Here is a 20,658-nt window from a genome sequence, read left to right as displayed (position 1 = left end):
AAAAGGCACACTACTTTTGTTTCATAACAGCTGATAATAACACAAATGTGTAAGGTTGTCTGTAGCTTAAGACAATATTGCACTTGACCTGAGCCTTAAAAATCTTTACTACTTCTACTACACCTGTAGTTAGATGATGTGTTATGTATGTAATAATATGTATGTGTGATAAAAGCATCGTAATTGTCAGTTTTTAAGGCAGTCCCACACCAGTATAATGGTCTCATTGATAGTAAATATTTGACATTTTATGAGATTTTGCGATGCATTATCAGTGATGTGGCTTGGTTTGTTCTACCATCATGAATCTCTACAGTAAATTGCAGTTAAAGGTGGTATAAGTATAAGTATGTATTTTCTGGTTAAAAAAGTGTTAAATAGCTCTGTATTCCCATAGCGATCATTGCTATAGAGTGTTTGTTCAGTAACAGGGGTCTCCCAGTTTCTCTGGCGCTTCAGTAAACCAAAAATACATATTCAGGTCAGGATGCCAATTGTATCTCGCCAGGAGAGAAAACCCATTCAGGATAAATGAAAAAAAAAAAGTGTTGAAACAAAAACATGAGCAGACAAATCTGGAACAGCAACACTGACCTGAAAATGTGTTTTCTGTTTACTAAATAGCTGGCGAGAGAGGGAATCCCCTGTTACTGAACAAATGCTCTATAGCAATGATTACTATTGGAATATAGAGCTTTAAACTTTTAACCAAAATACATTAATTTGGGCATGTCTTAATAGACTCTATGCACAGCAGCCATATTATCACTTCCTTCACAGGTGTTACCAATGATACTAATGAAGGCTCTGTTCCATTTAGTGTAGCACAGTGGTTTCCACGACCCCCATAACTCTGAGAGTGTACAAATGGAACCAAATGGACCCTTACGGTTCCATTTGGTTCCATTTGTACACTCTCAGAGTTACACACCTGTAATAGTCCAGGGGCCAAGCCATATTTTGGTACCACCTAAGGTGACCGTAAAGTTTTTGTATTTTTGTCTTCCTACATGTCTCTAGTTTATATTTTGGTATGATAACCCTTCCAATCTTGTAGCTTAATGGCAGTTATCACTACAGTACCTACCGGCTAATGTATTCGGTAGGAGACACAAAGTAGAATCTTTGTGTCTCCTACCGGAAATACACCCTGGCATCAAATTATTGAGACAAAAAACTAAATATATCCATGTATTCAAGGCTTCATGGGGTGTGCAATTGATGGAAAATAAATATTTTTTTGGGTGAACTCCTCCTTTAAGTTTCCCAGGGGGACTCTCTACCCATTCAGCTATGACCACCCTAGACCGAAGGAGGGTCAACTTTTGCAAGCTTATGGAAAGCAGTCTTTTTGCAAACACCAAACATCTTAGAAGTTATCAATTGCACACCCCATGAAGCCTTGAATACATGGATATATTTTGTTTTTTGTCGCAATAATTTGATGCCCGGGTGTATTTCCGGTAGGAGACACAAAGATTCTACTTTGTGTCTCCTACCGGATACATTAGCCGGTAGGTAGTGATAACTGCCATTAAGCTACAAGATTGGAAGGGTTATCATACCAAAATATAAACTAGAGACATGTAGGAAGACAAAAATACAAAAACTTTACGGTCACCTTAGGTGGTACCAATTTGTGAAAATATCAGTGTTGGCCCCTGGACTATAAGGGGCCATTTGGAAGCCCATGAGGGTCCCTGGACCCAACTGTAGATATGCACAATATCAGCACCCTGACTCTGTTTGACCAGAATGGAACAGAGCCTTCATTAGTATCATTGGTAACACCTGTGAATGTCTTCATAATATGGCTGCTGTGAATAGAGCCCAGCCTATAGATGAACATTCTGCAAAAAATGGACAAACATTCCGCAAAAAATCACATTGCAACACACTGTGAGATTGTAGATCTTGCTATTTTCTCACACAAAAAATAAAAACATATATAAAGTAGGGTTTATTTGGTAAAAGGGAAATGCAAAAGTGGTTTATATAGGACACCTAATGCAAAAATAGCTATTGACAGGATGTAGTGGCATATTCAGCCCAGCAGGGGTCAACGTTGCACCACAATAAACAATGTGTTGCATGTTTTGTTTCAAGAAACTAAATCTGACATCACTGCAGGGCTCCCATGAGAGAATACATTTCTCTGGGAAAATTGGGCCTTTTCGAAAATGCTTCAATTCAACTTCATTAAATCTACACATTTGCATTATGGGGAAAAAATGTCTCACTTACATTGTGGCACCTCCGCTATTGTTTCTAATGCTATTATTTCAGTTCTTAAACAATGCTGCATAGGATGTCCCTAGGGCTCATCTAGGGCTACACCTCTTCTCACTCTCACTTTCTGTCTATATCTCTGTGACAGGAAACATGTGCTGCAATGCTATTTCCTGTATCTGTTCATGACCCCATGCCTCTATCACACACGCACACACACGCGCGCACACGCACACACACACACACACACACACACACACACACACACACACACACACACACGGTTGTATCATGACCCGTCCACACATACTCTATGGATATTTTCCCACTCCGTTTGCAAAAAAAGAAAGCTTTGTTTTGCTAAATATCTCCATACATACAAAAAAACGTATATTCTGATCATGCAGAGTGACTTGAGCTTAATATTCCTTGGGCAGTGATGTAAAAACAGTCAATCAATCACAGAAAAGAAAGCTATGGTGTGACCCAGAAAGCAAAATGTGACCGTTATCCGAGGATAGATAATAGATCAGTGGTTTTCAACCTTTTTTCGCGTCAAGGACCCCCAAATTAACACATATTAGCTCACGGACCCCCGTTTGAAAAGCTATGCAAGGGACTCAACCATTTTGATTTCTTGGGGGTCCATTTGGTTCCATTTGTACACTCTCAGAGTTACAGACACATAAGGGTCAATTTGGTTCCTAACTAATAATTTGGCTGGGGACCCCCTGGAACCCCCTCAAGGACCACTGGTGGTCCCCGGAGCACTGGTTGAGAACCACCAGATAATAGAAGATGAGGTGGAGTTGCAAACTTGTAATTAGACCTAGCAGAGCTCGCGAGCATAAACAACCCCAGTGCGTATCATCCGCCATTGTTATTGTAGCCGTTTCAGGTGCATGGTTATTACACACAGAGAGCCATGGGCATACGTCATTCTATATTTCGTCTCTGTCCAGGTGGAAACCTCATATGTCCAAAACTGTTACTTTTCAGGATTGAAAACATAGCTAAAAGTAGCAGATCTACAAGTGGATGTGCTACTTTAGATGCTTTTGTGTGACACTGTAGTGTGATCAAGTAGGATGTTAATTTACGGGTAAAAAAGCACATTAATCTTAGTTCAGAATTTGTTTTAACCACTTTCAACCTGGGGTCCCTAAACTGGGCATATACCACATATTAAAAGGATAAAAAGGATAAAAAGGTCAAAAGTTGTCAACAATAGCTAAAGTAACTAATCTAATGAAGATTGGTATTCAAATTAATAATTGTATTTATAATGCACTTTACATTTGAAACAAACCCCAAAGTGCTACAATCATGGTAAAATACTGTATATGATAAAATATGGTGAAGTATATAAGTATATAGGGCTTAAGACTTTTTTTTTTACGCGGTTTGCGTGTGGATGAGAGGCTGAAACGTAGAGGAAAATGCTAATTTTGCATAAATATCCGTATGCATGTGTGGACGCTAACCCTAACCCACTGTGAACAGTGCATTTGGGGAACAAACAAGCCATGAAATGTGGATGCTGGCCGGATCGTCGGCCAGACTGACTGTCTCTCTTTTTCCATCCAACCATCCATCCATTTGTATCCATCCATCTCCAGCTGACACTCTTTCTTTTCGAGTCCACCCATCCCTCCCTTAATCTATTTATCCATTAACGCTTTTCCTGTGGCTGGATCTCCGAGTAGTGTGTGCGTGTGTGCGTGTGTGTGTGTGTGTGTGTGTGTGTGTGTGTGTGTGAGAGAGCGTGTGCACGCGCGCGCTACCTCCATCCAGGCTGCGGCTGATTCGTTTGGAGGAGGTGCGTTCGAAGTTGGGCGCTGGCCGGTCGATGAGGGAGCTGGCGACGCGCGTCTGTGTCTGGGTGCGACCGCTGTAGCGGAACTTGGAACCCAGCGTCAGGAACCGGGCCTTGGCGGGAGGTTCGGGTGTGTTCAACCTGACAGGACAAGAGACAGAAGAGAAAAACAGAGGAGGAGGGAGGGAGGGAGGGAGACAGAGCGATGGAGAGAGATAAAACCAAATTTGCAGGTGCAAGAGAGAGGTGTGCGTGTGTGTGTGTGTGCGCGCGAGTGCGTGTGGCGTGTGCGTGTGTGTCTTTCAACAGGATATTAAAGTGCATTCCTCCCTTGAACGTGTACATACACACACACACACACACACTCTGGAGCAATGTGCACAGAATGGCACACACACACACACACACACACACAAACAAACAGTGTCGTGCACGTGTTTACTCCTTTCATGTGTGGGTGGGGCTGTGTTAACAGTTTGCGTTCCCTCAGGCATCAGCCACTCAAACACACACAACAATACTATCTCTCTCTTCTCTCACTGCCTCGCAAGAGACACCGCCTCCCTGGGAGACTCGGCCAATCACACGGCTCGTTTCAGCCAAAGGACTGACGGTGTGTGTGTGTGTGTGTGTGTGTGTGTGTGTGTGTGTGTGTGTGTGTGTTTTTGGCTTGTACCTGAAGAAGCTGTGGTTCTCCACACACACTTTCCACAGCCTTTTCGCAGATCGATGGTTCGGGAGTTTGAATCCCACGGTGCTTTCAAACTGCTCCGCCTTGGAAAGAAACGCGAGTATCCAGAGTGAGAGAAAGTGTAGTAAACTACAGTAGGATCACAGGTAAACCAATAACCTAGCATCAGTCTAAACCAGGGGGCTTTAAGAGGGGATCCTCATAGTTACTACAGGGGGTCCGCCAAATCTTAGTGTGATTTTTACATTAACCACTTCAACCCAGCATCCCTATTCTGAGGAGAACTTTAGCCAAAAATAGCAGATCTAGAAGCGCACAACTGTGCACTTGTAGATCGGCTGTTTTTGGCAAAGAGGTTTGGTGTTGGTCTATGAAATCTATGAAAATCTAATTTTATACAGTATGTATGTAGTGGGGGTCCTTGGGCTGAAAAACATTGAGGACCCCTGGTCTAAACATCAAAAAATAATGTGTACAGTCAAACTATAGGATACCTAACGATGAACCTAGCATCTAAATTAAGAACTGTTCTGGGCATTTCATCATGGGCAAACATTTGGACGAAAATAGCAGATGTACAAGCTCACTGTGTGGCGTGTGGCGATGCATTGTGAGCTTGTAGAGCGGCTATTTTCGGCAAAAAGATTTGGCGTAGAGGGGAGGAAAAAAGTAAAAGGATAGAGCCCTGGGGGTCCCCAGCAAACTGAGTACATGGGATTTAAGTGGTTAAGACATTAAGAGTGATGACATTAAGTACTATGTTGCATTCAAGCGTAAGAGCTTCTGTGTGGAAGTGGACTTGTGTGCGTCTGTACACACAAAAATACACACACACATACTGTATAGTACCTCGCCAGGTCGTATCTTGATGTAGAAGTTGTTCCTCTTGTAAGAGATCTTGAGTATTTTGGGCCAGGCGAAGCGATTGATCCTGAGTCTGTCTTTGTAGACCAAGAGACCGTTGGCGCACACACCAAGCATTATGTCCACCCCGTCAGAATCCTGAAAAACACGTGCACATACACACACACACACACACACACACACACACACACATACAGTGTTACTGGCTGATTCAAACAACATTCCGAGCATATTTCTCGAAGCCAAACTCATGACATTATGTGAAGCTATGTGTGCTCATCAAAACAGAATCATATGACGCCTATTTGATCTCTACAGTGTCAAGTTAATGCTTTCTGACTACCATTGGATGCCTTAGATCAGGGGCTCTCAACCTGTGGGTCGGGACCCCCAGGGGGAGTCCCCACGGTATTTTTAGGGGGGTCCCCAGATAACAGTGAAATGACAATTTAAAGGACGACTTCACTGATTTTCAACCTATCTTCATATAATTGGTCCTCACTAATACTCATGATAAAATGGTACCATTTTTTTCTACTTGGTCTGCGTCTCATAGGAGGGCTGTGGACAGTCCAGAAACCCGTCTACCAGTGACATCATCGTTAGGCATGATTTTTTTTTTCCAACAAGATTTCACATTTTTTATTTAGATTTTTATTAACACGAGAACAATGGTTTATTTTATTGCATTGCAACTTTCCAGGAATAGAAAGCCTGCAGTTTCTATTAGCTTGGATTCCCCATTGATGATGTCACTGGTAGACGGGACTCTGAACTGTCCACAGCCCTCCTCTAAGACACAGACCGAGTAGATTTTTTTTTTACCATTTTATCATGAGTATTAGTGAGGACCAATTATATGAAGATAGGTTGAAAATCGGTGAAGTCGTCCTTTAAGGAGTTTTCCTTATAATGGATCAAGAAAAGAAAAAAAGACCATCGAAAGTGATCATCAAACTATACTATACTATAAAAGCTGGTGAAAGATTGGCCAAATTGTCAAATAATAGAAGAAAGAGGCAAACATTTAGAAAATAGACGATCTACAAGCTCACAGCGCCTCGCAATGAGCTTGTAGATTGGCTATTTTCACAATATTTATATGTGGAACCGAGTCAAACTAAATGGAATGCCTCCACTCCTACAATTCCAAGAGCGTATCAGGGTGTGGGGGGGGGTCCTAAGTTCAAATATGATTATTTGGGGGGGTCGCGGCCTGAAAAGGTTGATTGGCCATTTTGTTAGATTGGCCATTTTGTGAAGACCTGTTCCTGTTCTCATTGGGCTTTCACACATCTCTTGGTCTAAACAACCTCTGGCTTGCTATAGCCATTCATATTAATGGGGAATATGTTCCATTAAAATAATATGATGCTGTCCAATATAATTGGTTGTAGGGGCCGGATATTCACTTAGCCTGTTTTAGCTCAACGCAAACCCAATTAGCATAGACACACACACACAGATACACACACATAACACTCTGAAAAACAAACACGGAACATGTGACAGAAACAGAGACTCACACAAATGCAGACGCACGGAGCAACTAACAAGACACACACACACACACACACACACACACACACACACACACACACACACACACACACACGCACACACGGTAACTGTAACTCAGTTAGCTGACAGACTGACTCACTAACAAGGCTTTTAAGACCAAGGCCCTCCGGTAGCAAAGAAAGACAAACAGTCTGAGCAAACGAGAAAAAAATAGATAGATACTGGCAGAGAGAGAATTGATTACAGTTGGGAGCTAACTAGGGGAAAATCTTTTGGGCTAATGGACGATGCAACATGTCAATAATGGCTTTTACTGACACACGCACACACCCATATTACGCACGCACACTCACATGCACAGTCACACACACACACACGCACACAGATGTTTGTATTACTACACTTGTGAGGACATCAACATTTTAGGATGGCATTGAAAATAGCTGAAAACAAAACAGGCAAAAATACAATATATACAGTATCTACAATATCAGCTATTTGTCTTTGTGTTACATCGCCGCAAAACTAAGTATAAAATAGGGAAAACGCTAATCCCGACCACTAAGCCTAACCTCTAAATGACTCGTCTTTACCCTGGCCTGAATATTTTCCTAATTGTAAACCCAATTTAAAAAAAAAAAACATTTTGAACCATAAAACTATTTCTCTTGTGGAGGACCAGGATCATCTATTTGTCAAATTTTACTACAGCATGCTTAAAAGGACATTTGGCCCTCATAAGTATAGTAATAGCGCGCTTGCACGCACACAGACACACACACACACACACACACACACACACGCACGCGCAGCCACATGCTGCTATAGAAAGCCATCGATCCGCAATGCTTTTATCTATGTGTTGTTACAGTGCAAGCAACCAGAGAAACCATTTAGGCATTTAAACTGCGATCACATGAGGAGGAAGTGGCAATGTGTGTTTTCTATAGACCTTGGGTAGTCACGTGATCACTCCCAGACCCTTGAGGTTCTGTTAACCAATGAAGACCGGGAAAGCATACTTTTTAGCTATAACAATTATTTTATACTTTGGGCTATTTATTATTTTTTTAAATCTTGAACATTTGTGCAAATCTTTGAATAGATACATTTTTTTAAAACATTGTTAACTCAGATCTTTGCTCCTGGGGGTCCCTGGAACAACATATTTTACAAATGTTTGCTTTAAAAATATGTATTCGAAGATTTATTTTGCACACATTTTCACTATCTTCTCAAAAAAATAGAAGAAATCTGAAATAACAAAGACACTTGCCCGGTTTTAATGGGTTAAAGAGTTTTGTCTGTGAGAAATACAACAGGGTTTTAGCAAGGTAGCTGGTCTTATATGGTTTCATGTGGTCAAGTAAGTGGTCTGATATTTGATGCAAACATTTTAGATGTCATTTTAGATTTTAAGCATTATTTTATACTTTGGCTATTCGAAAATCATTAACATTTGTGCAAATCTTTGAATAATACATTTTTAAAGTGTTTTCTTTTACTCAAATCTTTGCCTCTAATATCATACCCCATCTCAAAATATTTTGAGATGGGGATTGGTGGCCATCGGCCGATGGCCCTTGACATGAAAAGGTTTGAGCAACATATATGTTTTTCAGAAAACTTTAGGATTTAGAAGACCCCACTGTGTGCAGGGAATTGGGACTGTCGCTACACATCTGTGAGAAGATCCGTTCGCAGGCCAAGAGAAAAATGCTACTAAACAACTTAGATTTAGTTAGTTAATGTACTTAGAGAAGTGAAGAATCTGCACCAGGCCCTGCATATGCCCATGGTCCATGCCTATGTGTACTTTTAGATCAATTGGCCAACTCACTAAAGGGGAAGAATGGATTCTAATGGATGAGGACGGAGTATTAACTGAGTGACAGAGTTCACAAATATTGAAAAATCATCTCGGTCAATCCCTGCCAACGGAATAACAGCTTCGTCACTCCCTGCATATGCCAATGATCAATGCACATGTGCAATATCAGATTGATTAGTCAACCCACTGAATTTTTCGATGAATTGAGTACCATTTCCAATGGAAACAAGCCATAGGCTTTCTTGGGTTTAAAATCCTCTTCGCAGACCTTGTATTGAACTGTACTTTCCTGTTCTTTTTTTTTTTGCAAACTAATTATCAATATTCAATCAATCAGACAAAAATGGATGAGGACAGAGTTTCCCCAATTTTATGGAAGGATTATTGTAGGACAATCCAGCCTTGTGGTTATACTGTAGTGTCCCGCCCTGAGACTAGGAGGTCAGGGTTCGAAGGTTAGATCGGGGGTAAGTCCCTCCGACATACTACCGAGAGAGAATCAGTTCCAATGTCTAATAAAACATGAATAACTACAACTAGCTTTATAATCAATTCTCAAAATCACTTGTAGCTCTTGAGCCTTATGACCGATCGCGCTATGAGCACTGTGACTGTGAGCTTGTAGATCTACTATTTTTTATTTTTTTTTAATCGTGAAAATTTGTGCAAATCTTTGAATATATATATATGTTTAAAGCAAACATTTTAAACTCCAATATTTGCTTCTGGGGGGTCCCTGGAACAAAATATTTTGAGATGGGGGTCCACGGCCATATACAAATCATTTTGGGGGGTCCTTGACAGCACCACTGATAAAGCAACAAACTGTTAGGATTTAGAAAACATTTTTAGATATGCATTTGGCCACGGACCCCCATCTCAAATATTTTGTTCCAGGGACCCCCCCCAGAAGCAAAGATTTGAGTTAACATTTTTGCTTTAAAAACATATATTCAAAGATTTGCAAAAAAAAAAAATTGCGTTCCCAAATTGAATGGGTTAACGTTCCACAGCAGCAGTCAATTAAAACAGACATGTTTCGATATGTTCTGGGGTGAACATTCGGCGAAAATATATTTTCTTCAAGCTCACAGCACATTATTGTACTTCGGCTATTGTTGAGGTTTTGATGTAGATAGGGAAAAAAAGAGTGGATCTAGTATAGAGCCCTGGGGGACTCGGGTCAACAAAGTACAGGTATACTGTCTATAGGGTTTAAGTGGTTAGCATGACGCTTCATCAGCAAGTGTCTTTCCATATCGCTGTAGCTGATTGTTTAAAAATAGTTTTAAAGTATTGTAGTGAAACAGTGTGCCATGTTGAGAGCTATCTAAAATATATGTATAATAGGCTCTACTCACAGCAGCCATATTATGAAGACATTCACAGGTGTTACCAATGATACTAATGAAGGCTCTGTGCCATTCTGGTCAAACAGAGTCAGGATGCTGATATTGTGCATGTTGGCCCACTGGAAACACTCTGTTACACCAGTGGGTCTACAGTTGGGGTCCAGGGATCCTCATGGGCTTCCAAATGGCCCCTTACAGGTGTGTAACTCTGAGAGTGTACAAATGGAACCAAATGGACCCGTAAGGGTCCATTTGGTTCCATTTGTACACTCTCAGAGTTATGGGGGTCGTGGAAACCACTGTGCTAGACTACAGAGCCTTCATTAGTATCATTGGTAACACCTGTGAAGGACGTGATAATATGGCTGCTGTGCATAGAGCCTATCATCAGGCTTTAATGGGATAGTTCACCCCCAAAATGACTTTTTCTATCGATTACCCTTGGCTTAGGAATGCGACAAAAACAAAAAAAATTGTTAAAAAAAGCAGTTTTTTGGGTGAACTATCCCTTTAATGAAAATAGCTTTGTCCTCAGAATGACACATCTTGTGACACACTGATAGATAGTAGTACCAACAGCATGTAGATTTGCGTACAAGCTTTTAAATGTATCCTTGCTGGTATGCAGGAATTTTATCTTTGATAATGAGAGAAAGCTTCCTCTGTTTTCCATCAATGTGACTCTGAAATGCTGTTGAACTGTGGGTGTTTACGCACACAGTAAAAGCCTCAGTTTTAATTTATCCATTTGTAACTCAAAGAGGGTGTAACCACAATGTTACATTTTGTACACCGGCTGAGTTTAATTAACACTTGATTGTTTTGAATGGGTTTCCACAAGCTCTCGGGTGAGGAAATGTACTTGGCAGCAATGCTGTCAAATCCGTTAGCGTTAATTGAACTCCCAAGAGTGTGAAATCCTCAGTGTTAATTTCAACTGTAGTAAAGGAAGGACCTGTAAAGGCCTCTCAGAGAGGTTTTGACTGCACATGAAACAAACAGAAACAGAGATATAGTGGTTCAATGTCTGACCACTATTTTTAAAACTGTAAATTACAACAAAAACTAACAGTTTTAACCCATTCAATACGGAAACGCATCTGTGTAACCACTTAAACCATTATTGCATACTTTGGATATTCAAAAATAGTAGATATACAAGCTCATAGCCGCACTAAGAGCTTGTAGATCTGCTATTTTAGAAAAATCTTGAAAATGTGTGCAAATCTTTAAATATATATATTTATATATATATATATATATATATATATATAAGCGAACATTTGTAACTCCAATCTTTGCTGTTGAGATGTGGGTCCGCGGCCAAATACATATAATTTTGGGGGTCCTTGACATGAAAAGTTGGAGCACCACTGATATAGCAACCAAACAACACAAAAATATATGCATTTGGTCGCAGACCCACCCATCTCAAAATATTTAGTTCCAGGGACCCCCCATTAGCAAAGATTTGAGTTAGAAAATGTTTGCTTTAAAAGAATATATATTCAAATATTTGCAAACATTTTCGGGATCCTTCTAAAATAGCAGATCTACAAGCTCAGCACTTTTTCCCCCCATGCCTTCTATCCCTCGTTCTTTTTCTTCGCTCTTTCATCCCATGTATCCCTCACGTATTATTTCAATACTTTCTCTCACATGCATCTACATTATCTGGATTTATTTGGTGTGTCTCTTTAACACACATGCCCTCTTTTTCTGACTCTCACAAACCCACACTCTCTCTCTCCCTCTCTCTTGTTGACCTGGTATCCGAGGGAGAGAGAGATAGGCTGTTCCCATGACAATGGCCTCCGTGCTACTCTGAACATGTTTGTACAGCTGACACACATGCGTGTCGTGGGCACACACACACACACACACACACTTCAAAGGAAAGTGTACAAATTCCAACAGGAAAGAAGGGAGAGGAGGCGAGAAGAGACGAGGAGCGTTGAGGAGAAGAGCAGGGTTGTCACAATCATGACATTTTGCTTGATGATGGTCATTCTTATATTTGCGATCAACGATTTCATGGTGTTTTTTTACATTGAACATTGGAATGGAAAAATTACATTTCGGTTTGTCTTTTAGCCCATTGAGACCTGAAGCCGATTCTACATGTCTCCTAAATCTCAACAGTATTCTCAAAAACGTACGTTTCTATATCAGTGGTGCTCAATCTTTTTCATGTCAAGGACCCCCGCAATTATATGTATTTGGCCGCGGACCCAGAGCTAAAATATTTTCAACTGCAAGCTATGCCAGGCAAGCGCCCCATCATTTCAGCAGGAGGGGGGGGGGGGATGCCTCAGCGGACACAGCTCCCTTAGGTCAGGGGTCTTCAACAGGGGGTCCGGGGAGCCCTAGGGGGGGCCTCGGAGCGCAGGAACTTTTTTATTTTTACACAACCATTTGAACCCTAGTATCACTATTCTGGTGGGAACATTTGCCAAAAATAGCACACAACACCGCTGTGAGCTTGTAAGAGGTTTGGTGTAGAGGGAAAAAAGAGCTGACCAAGTACAGAGTGAAAGGTCAAGTATTGAGGGTTTAAGTGGTTAAATCATTTAAATGTCTGAAAATGTGCAATGACATGAATCTAACATATTAAAAAAACATGAACACTGATGATAGTGCTGTGAAACAAGTCTATGAAGCCATCTATGAAAAGTTCAATCTGCAACACAATTTTATACAATTTGTAGCGGGGGGTCCCTGCTTCATCTCTCTCTGAGCTTAAGGTTCCTTGGCCTGAAAAAAGACCCCTGCCATAGGCAATAGGCTCTATGCACAACAGCCATTTTGGAGAAAAATTGGGCCTCTTCTGACTTCCTTCACAGATGTTGCAAATGATACTAATGAAGGCCCTGTTCCATTCTGGTCAAACAGAGTCAGGGTGCTGATATTGTGCATGTTCGCTCACTGGAAATACTAGTGGGTCTCAAAGTGTGGTCCAGGGACCCTCATGGTTCCTTGAGAGGGTGTAACTCTGAGAGTGTACAAATGGAACCAAATGGACCCTCCCGGGTCCATTTGGTTCCATTTGTACACTCTCAGAGCTATGGGGGTCCTTGAAATTAAAAAGTTTGAGAACCACTGTGCTACACTAAAGGGAACAGAGCCTTCATTAGTGTCATTGGTGACACCTGTGAAGGAGGCAAGGAAGGGGCCCAATTTCTGTCCAATATGGCTGCTGTGCATAGAGCCCATTATGTAATAATTGTGGCAGGCCTATAAAGAGGGGCGTTGAGGAGAGGAGGCATTTATTTTAAAGGACATAAAGTATGTTATCATCAAATCTTCTGGCAGCACGACAAGCAGATTTCCCATCGACCGCCAAGCCCGCTGCCGGCCGGGGTCGATACTTTCATGCAAAGTGCCGACAATATTGAGTGCACAGGGTTTTTAATACGGTGTGAAAACCTAATCCCTGTGACCCTGATGTGTTTGTGTCCTGCTGGGACACATGAAAAGCCCTGACACCTTAATAGCATTTTGTGTCATGCGCCGCACATCCACTTACACAGCAACACCAAAACAAAGGACCTCCTCTTCTAAGGCGTCAGCGTTGCCAGATGTTTGCAAGAGAAACAAGCGCTCAGGTCTACGAAAACGAGCCCAAACGACGCGACTAGGCCCATGAGCGCGAACACACACACAGGTATTTGAAAATAGCAGATCTACAAAAATATTGAAGATTTTTTGAAAACTGTGGAATGTTTTTGAGACATATTAAATACTCAAATCTTGCATGTGGCAACAACATATTTTCAGATGGGGGTCTGCAAACAAATACATATTAATTTAGGGATACTTGACATGAAAATGTTTGAGAACGACTGGATTCAACAACATTAGGAAACCAAGTCCAAATAAGCAACGACAGTACACTTTAGAAACAAGCCCCACAAAACTGAATGTCCAAGCGACTTTATACAAGCCCATAGTTGCTTATAATAAGCAGACTTGGCAACACTCTGTAGGGACCATGCTTAACACAACAAGAGTCTTTTAATCCTGCTAGCATTAAAGGAGATATAAAGTATACTTTTTTCGTTTAAAGGTAATAGCTCTATATACCAATAATAATCATTGCTACAGAGTGTTGTTCAGTAACGGGTCTCCCCGTCTCTTAACAAAAAATGATTGTCCAGATCAGGATACCAATTTAATCCAATCAGTAGAGAGAGCCCGACAAATATCATTTATCAGCTTCAATTTTGTACAGTGTTCCAACTCCAATTTTGCCCAATTTGCTCCAATTACACTTGTTTATCCTGTATCCTGCATGAGGTCTCTTTCCTGATTGGAAAGAGAGCTGCAGACACAAGGAAACCCCTGCTACTGAACAAACACTCTATAGCAATGATTACTCGAACTGATTATCGGAATATAGAACACTAAATTGAACAACATAAAATATCACTTAGACCCCCATTAATAGAGCACCAAAGTCTGACGTAATTTACACATCCTAGGTTTGTCTACCTGGTTCGCGGTTTTCCACCCCCATTCTGAATCCCCATAGACGTATTTAATATCGCGTCAAATAAGAACTGTGTTCCAAAAATAAACAAATGACCCCGGCGGTCTTACTCTTATGGATATGAAGCACCAACTGACGGTGAGAAACGATAATGTTTATGTTACTTCCGCCGAATTAGTTCAATTTTCTCCAGAAACTGTCTGTATCAAATATAAGTGACTGACTATCATAAACGATACAGAAACTCCTCCCTGACAATATCGCCGAGACAGTTTGTTCATTTTTGGACCACAATTCTTATATGAGACGATTCTATGATGACCCAATGTTATTCTCCATAGCGAAATTACTTTACGAACCTGGTGATGAACGAGTGACATCAGGACTTCTGTACTCTATGCTAACACAATTTTTTTCATCCTTTTTAATGCCCCCAAAAACAGTCAGTTCCACTCCTTACCTTAGCATGGTGCAGGTCCACTCCGTACATGGACAGTTTCTTGGCGTTTTCTAGAAACTGGACATCTGCCTGCGCCGGTGTCATTCCCCTAAAAAAATTAAATCATGCAGATTATTAACTCATTCCCTGCCTAGAACGACTAAAACGACTTCTGTCCCATAAGCCATGCCTGCCTAGAACGACTAAAACGACTTTTTTTACAATTTTTTATTTTTTATTTGACCCAAAGACCAAGGAGATATGATTTTTTCGAAGATCTAGACTCCCATCCACTTCCTTGTTAACTTAAAACTTAAAAATTCGGTATCTCGGCTCCTGAGTACTTTTTTTTTTCAATGAAAAATCTTGGCAGTGGGCAAACGCGGCCAGAAATAATTCAGGCAGTGAATGAGTTAACGTAACGAAAATATAGCAATGAGTGAAGAATCCAATGTATTTTTTATTCACGTAATCCTTAACTAATCTGTTTGACTTCCGAACAAAAATAAAAACAAGCAGAACCCTTAGCTAAAGTCCTGTCTCGTTTCCAGCTTTGAACGCATTTTTTTACATATACAAATTACAAATTTTACAGCCCCAAAAAATATAGTACCCAGGGATAAAACATATCCCCACCGGCCATACAAATGAATGACCAAAGAGGGTGGGATATCAAAAGCAGTGGCATTATTATCGTCATTTTTCTGCCTTTAATGATCTCTCTCCACTGGACTATATACAGTATATTATATATAGTCCTGTGGAGAGAGACAGGATGTAAGGAGGAGAGAGCAGGGGAGTGACGTGCCAAAAATAATGCTGCCAGTCCTGGAATGGAACCGGGGACTCGCTGTCAGGCATCAGAGTCTATGTGGTACAAGGTGCCCTAACCACTCGGCAATCGGGCGCACCCCCATGATTGCAGCTTTAAATTAAATTTATACTGTACATCAAACTGGTCTAGTCGGAAAGCGACACCTGCCTAATAAAATGAGGCTTCACCTGTGTGACTTGTGGAGTTCTACAATCTTCTCCTCCATCTCTTTGTTCTGACTGGGCGCGAAGGTCAGCTGACTCATGTCCAGGGGCCGCGGTTGGTCGGAGTCGAAATCGCCCACCTCGGCCTGCAAGACGACAGGAACAGAGACGGATGTTGTCACACATGTAACAAGGTTGACCGAGTACATTACTGTACGCTCTTTTTTGCAGCAATTCCTTTGCTCAACACATAGGTGTATACATCCTGTACACACACACACACACACAATAGATCATTGGTTCTCAAAGTGGGGCCCGGAGACCCCCAGGGGTCCTTGAGCGAGTTCCAGGGTGTCCCCAGCTAAATGATAGAGTTAGGAACCAAATTGACCCTTATGGGTCTGTAACTCAGAGAGTGTACAAATGGAACCAAATGGACCCGTTAGGGTCCATTTGGTTCCATTTGTACACTCTCAGAGTTAAATTAACATAGATTTATAACATAAATTGGGGTCCCAGAGATAGAAATGTCATTACATGGGGGTCCATAGCCTAATGCATGTCAAACTGGGGTGTCCTTGAAATTAAAATGGTTGCAAATCACTTCTCGAGCCGTAAAAAATCTTCTCTTATGGGGGTCCTTGGTATATCTTTTTTAAATGGGGGTCTGCGGGCTAATAAGTGTCAATTTGGCGGTCCTTGACATGAAAATGTTAGAGAACCACAGCAATAGACAACACAACCATACCTGCAGTGAGTATGACCCCAGCAGAGCGTGAGTGACGAACGAGCAGGGTAGACGACCTGACACCACATCTTCACGTAGCTGGAGGCACAGGAGGTACCTATAGAGAGAGATACAGATAGAGAGAGAGAGAGAGAGGGGGGGAGTAATATAAATGCATAAGTGCATAAATGTAATATAAATGCAATAAGAGAGAGGGGGGAGACAGAGAGAGGGGGAGGGAGATAGACATTTGAGGCCATTTGTTTGTCATTTGCGATCAAAAGAAGGTAATATTAGTCACTATAATACGATCGTTTCGTGGGAATAGTCTACCACGTGTAGACTACCGTGTGTGTGTGTGTGTGTGTGTGTGTGTGTGTGTGTGTGTGTGTGTGTGTGTGTGTGTGTGTGTGTACCTGGTGATGTCCTCAGTAAGCAGTGAAGGATCGGGAGGGTAGAACTTGACATTGAATGCAAACTGCCAATTGTTGCCTAGAGAGAGAAAGAGAAAGAAAAACACTATTAGTCTCATGTACAATACTACAGTATTACACTACAATTTTGTACATTATTTCACTACAGGCCAGTGAAATAGATGTCTGTGAATCCCAGAAATGCAGGTCACCTGATGAAATGTAAGCGACATCAATTCAAATTGTACAAAAGGCCCGTTTGGGGCGGGAGTGGGAGAGATCAGACATCAGTATGTTAGCATAGATAGAGCATCTACTACAATGGTGCATACGAGGTTATGACGTTATGTCCCCCTTTTTAGTCTAAACACTATGAATTCTATCTCCCTGCTCATCTGTGTGTGTGAAAGACCTCTTGTACTACGCTGACATCAGTGTGTTACTGTAAACCTGCCTTGGAAATTACAGTTGGATCACACACACACACACTTTTGTATTCATATACTTGTGAGGACATTGAAATGTTAGGACAGTGATGAATGCCATTTTTATTTTGTTATTTGTATCCCTAATACAACCCAAATGCCAAAAAAATGCAGCTGCTATTTGCATTGTATGACACTGACGCGCAAATATTAAGTGTAATTCCAACCGCTAAGCTTAACAGAGAAAAAAAAAGGACAATTCCACAGTGATGGTTTCTCAAATTCTATTATACTTGTGGGGACATTTGGCCCTCAAAAGTATAGTAATGCACACACACACACACACACACACACACACACACACACACCAGTAGAGTACAGCTTTCAGAAACCATTAAGCCTGTACCTCACTCACTCTCTCTCTCTCTCACACACACACACAAACACACACACACCCACGGCTCATCTGGTGTTGCGTAACCTCATTCTGGCTTGACCACATGCCAACCTTATAATCTTCATCATCTCAAACTAAATCATACCATCATAGCAACCATCATCATCATCCTCCTCCTCCTCCTCATCATAATGATGTCATGATATGTTTTCCTTGCAGTCCGTTATGTTCCATGCTGATCTGATCCCAGCTGACAATCTATCGTCGCCGTCAGGTGGAAACCTTGTATGTCCAAAACGGTGACTTTTCAGGATATGGTGGGGGAGGAGGGGGGGGGGGGGGGGGGGGGGGGTAATCTGTGTACCCATGGTTATACTCAGTTCTGAACTCTGAGTAAAATCCGTACTTGGCTTTCCGATAAAAAAGTGTCATTACACCTTGGTAAAACAAGAATGCATTATTTGTGGGTCCAAACATTCCCTTAGTATAATGTAAATGCAAATTATTTTAAGGTCAGAGTTGATGCTATAGTAATCTCAAGCAAAGATAAGAGGTCACCCATTCTGTCTACAAACTGACAGGTGGAAAAAATGGCATCAAAAGTGATCAAAAAGGGCAATCAAAGAACAAGATTTTTGGGCAGAATTTCCGTTTTTGTCAACAGAAGTGCTCTCAAGACTCTTGCCGGAGCCCTCATTCAATGCTACTTTGACTATGCTTGTACCTCTTGGTTCTCCAACATCTCAATGAGTCAATGTCACTAAAACTAAGCTTCAGATCTCCCAGAACAAACTGATTCGACTATTTCTCGGCCTAAACCCCATGACCCACCTAATTCCAACACATTTTGCTACATAAGTGCTCAAAATATTTTGTTCCAGGGACCCCCAGATGCAAAGATTTGCGTTAATTCAAATATACATTTTGGGGCTCCTCGACATGAAAAAGTTTGAAAACCACTGATATTATAGCAACATACGGTTTTCAGAAAACTGTCAGGATTTTTGTAGATGTGTTCCCGGATTGAAACGGGTTGAAACTGCTTCTCCAAAGTGAGTGACAACCACAGCCACAATACTAGAGGGAGCGACAACGATCTGGTACCACCTATTCATAGAACAAACTTGGGAAAATTCTGACTTCTGACTCTGAATTGACATTTCTGACTAATAAAGTATTCAATCAATCAATCAATGGATCCTATGTAGTTATTATTTAGTCATAAGCTCTTACTGTTACTTTTCATTGGCTGACTATTTATAAAACCCACATGCACATCCACTTAAAACATTTTCTAAAATAGCAATTTTTTCAATTCAAAACATCAGCAATTTTTGCAATATTTGTGTAACTAAGTAGGGCATTCATTCATGACAAAAACATAAAAAGTTTAAATATGGAGATACAAGGTTTCTGCCTGACACTGATGCTATGACAGAGGTGCCATGATCCCCCTAACACACTCTCTCTCCCTGTGATATTTCCCTCTCCCTCCCTCTCTCTTTCCTTGTCTTTCAGATCATTTCATCTGGAAAAATTGCATTTGTTGAAAGATGACATCACATCAAGACCATTTCCTCTTCCAGAGACACAAGTATGTGCGCACGGCGCACACACACACACACACACACACACACACACACACACACACACACACACACACACACACACACACACACACACACACACACACACACACACACACACACACACACACACACACAAAGACTCCAGCTGCATCCCACAGGGAGAGAGGAAGGAGGGAGCGATAGACCAAAGGAACCAAACAAAGGAACAGAGAGAGAGAGAGAGAGAGAAAAGAGTGAGTGACATCATGTTGTAACCGCGCCTTCTAAAGTGACATTTAACTCTGATTTAACTCAGAGAGTGTAGGTCTATTTGGTTACCAACGGATACATCCATTTGGTTACTAACAGATAAATTAACACTGAGGATTTTACAATGCATGAACACAGACAGAGAGAGAGAAAGAGAGAGTGAGACCAAGAGAGCAAAAGAGAGAGACAGACTGACTAAATATTTCAGGACAATGCAAAATTAATGTTGTGCTTTTGCTCATTAGACCATCAAGAAAAGTCCAGCAGAGTCCAGCTTAAGCAATGCAGCAGCACTGAATAAGGCGCACAATTGTGTTAGGCTGCACATGTCTATGAGTGTGTGCGTCTGTGCGTGAGCGTGAGTGTGAGTGTGAGTGTGTGTGTGTGTGTGTGTGTGTGTGTGTGTGTGTGTGTGTGTAACATACTAGGTGTGGTTAAGTAAGACTGAGCGCGTGTGTTAAGTGCTTTGGGAGTCTCGTGTCCATTTCACTCTCCCACCCGTCCCTCCCTCCATATTACACACACACAATCATCGTTACCCCCCCCGCCCCGCCCCTTTCTGACTCCCTCCTAGTACAAAGAAATATCCCGGAGCCAAACACATATTCTCTGCCAGGCCTCTCAAGTCTAGTTTTATATACTATATAT

General features: G+C 41.4%; 1 protein-coding gene across 6 annotated transcripts in view; it reads right to left on the bottom strand.

The window, feature by feature from the left end:
• Nucleotides 1-20,658, bottom strand: part of LOC311062490 (protein 4.1-like) — a 120,710-nt gene that overhangs the window by 23,274 nt on the left and 76,778 nt on the right. For all 6 annotated transcript variants that reach the window (XM_084081547.1, XM_084081550.1, XM_084081549.1 and 3 more), the window contains exons 7-13: nucleotides 17,354-17,429; nucleotides 16,959-17,055; nucleotides 16,235-16,356; nucleotides 15,254-15,341; nucleotides 5,586-5,738; nucleotides 4,722-4,819; nucleotides 4,014-4,186 (exon numbers count right to left, since the gene is read on the bottom strand). In XM_084081547.1, the coding sequence (XP_083937673.1) occupies nucleotides 4,014-4,186; nucleotides 4,722-4,819; nucleotides 5,586-5,738; nucleotides 15,254-15,341; nucleotides 16,235-16,356; nucleotides 16,959-17,055; nucleotides 17,354-17,429 (807 nt within the window). The remainder of the gene's footprint in view (nucleotides 1-4,013; nucleotides 4,187-4,721; nucleotides 4,820-5,585; nucleotides 5,739-15,253; nucleotides 15,342-16,234; nucleotides 16,357-16,958; nucleotides 17,056-17,353; nucleotides 17,430-20,658) is intronic.

This window comes from Gymnoscopelus microlampas (genome assembly GCF_963454915.1).
Source record: "Gymnoscopelus microlampas genome assembly, chromosome: 16".
NCBI classification, from domain to species: Eukaryota; Metazoa; Chordata; class Actinopteri; order Myctophiformes; family Myctophidae; genus Gymnoscopelus; species Gymnoscopelus microlampas.
Note: the sequence above shows the minus strand (reverse complement) of the source record. Positions and strands in the feature narration are given on the sequence as shown.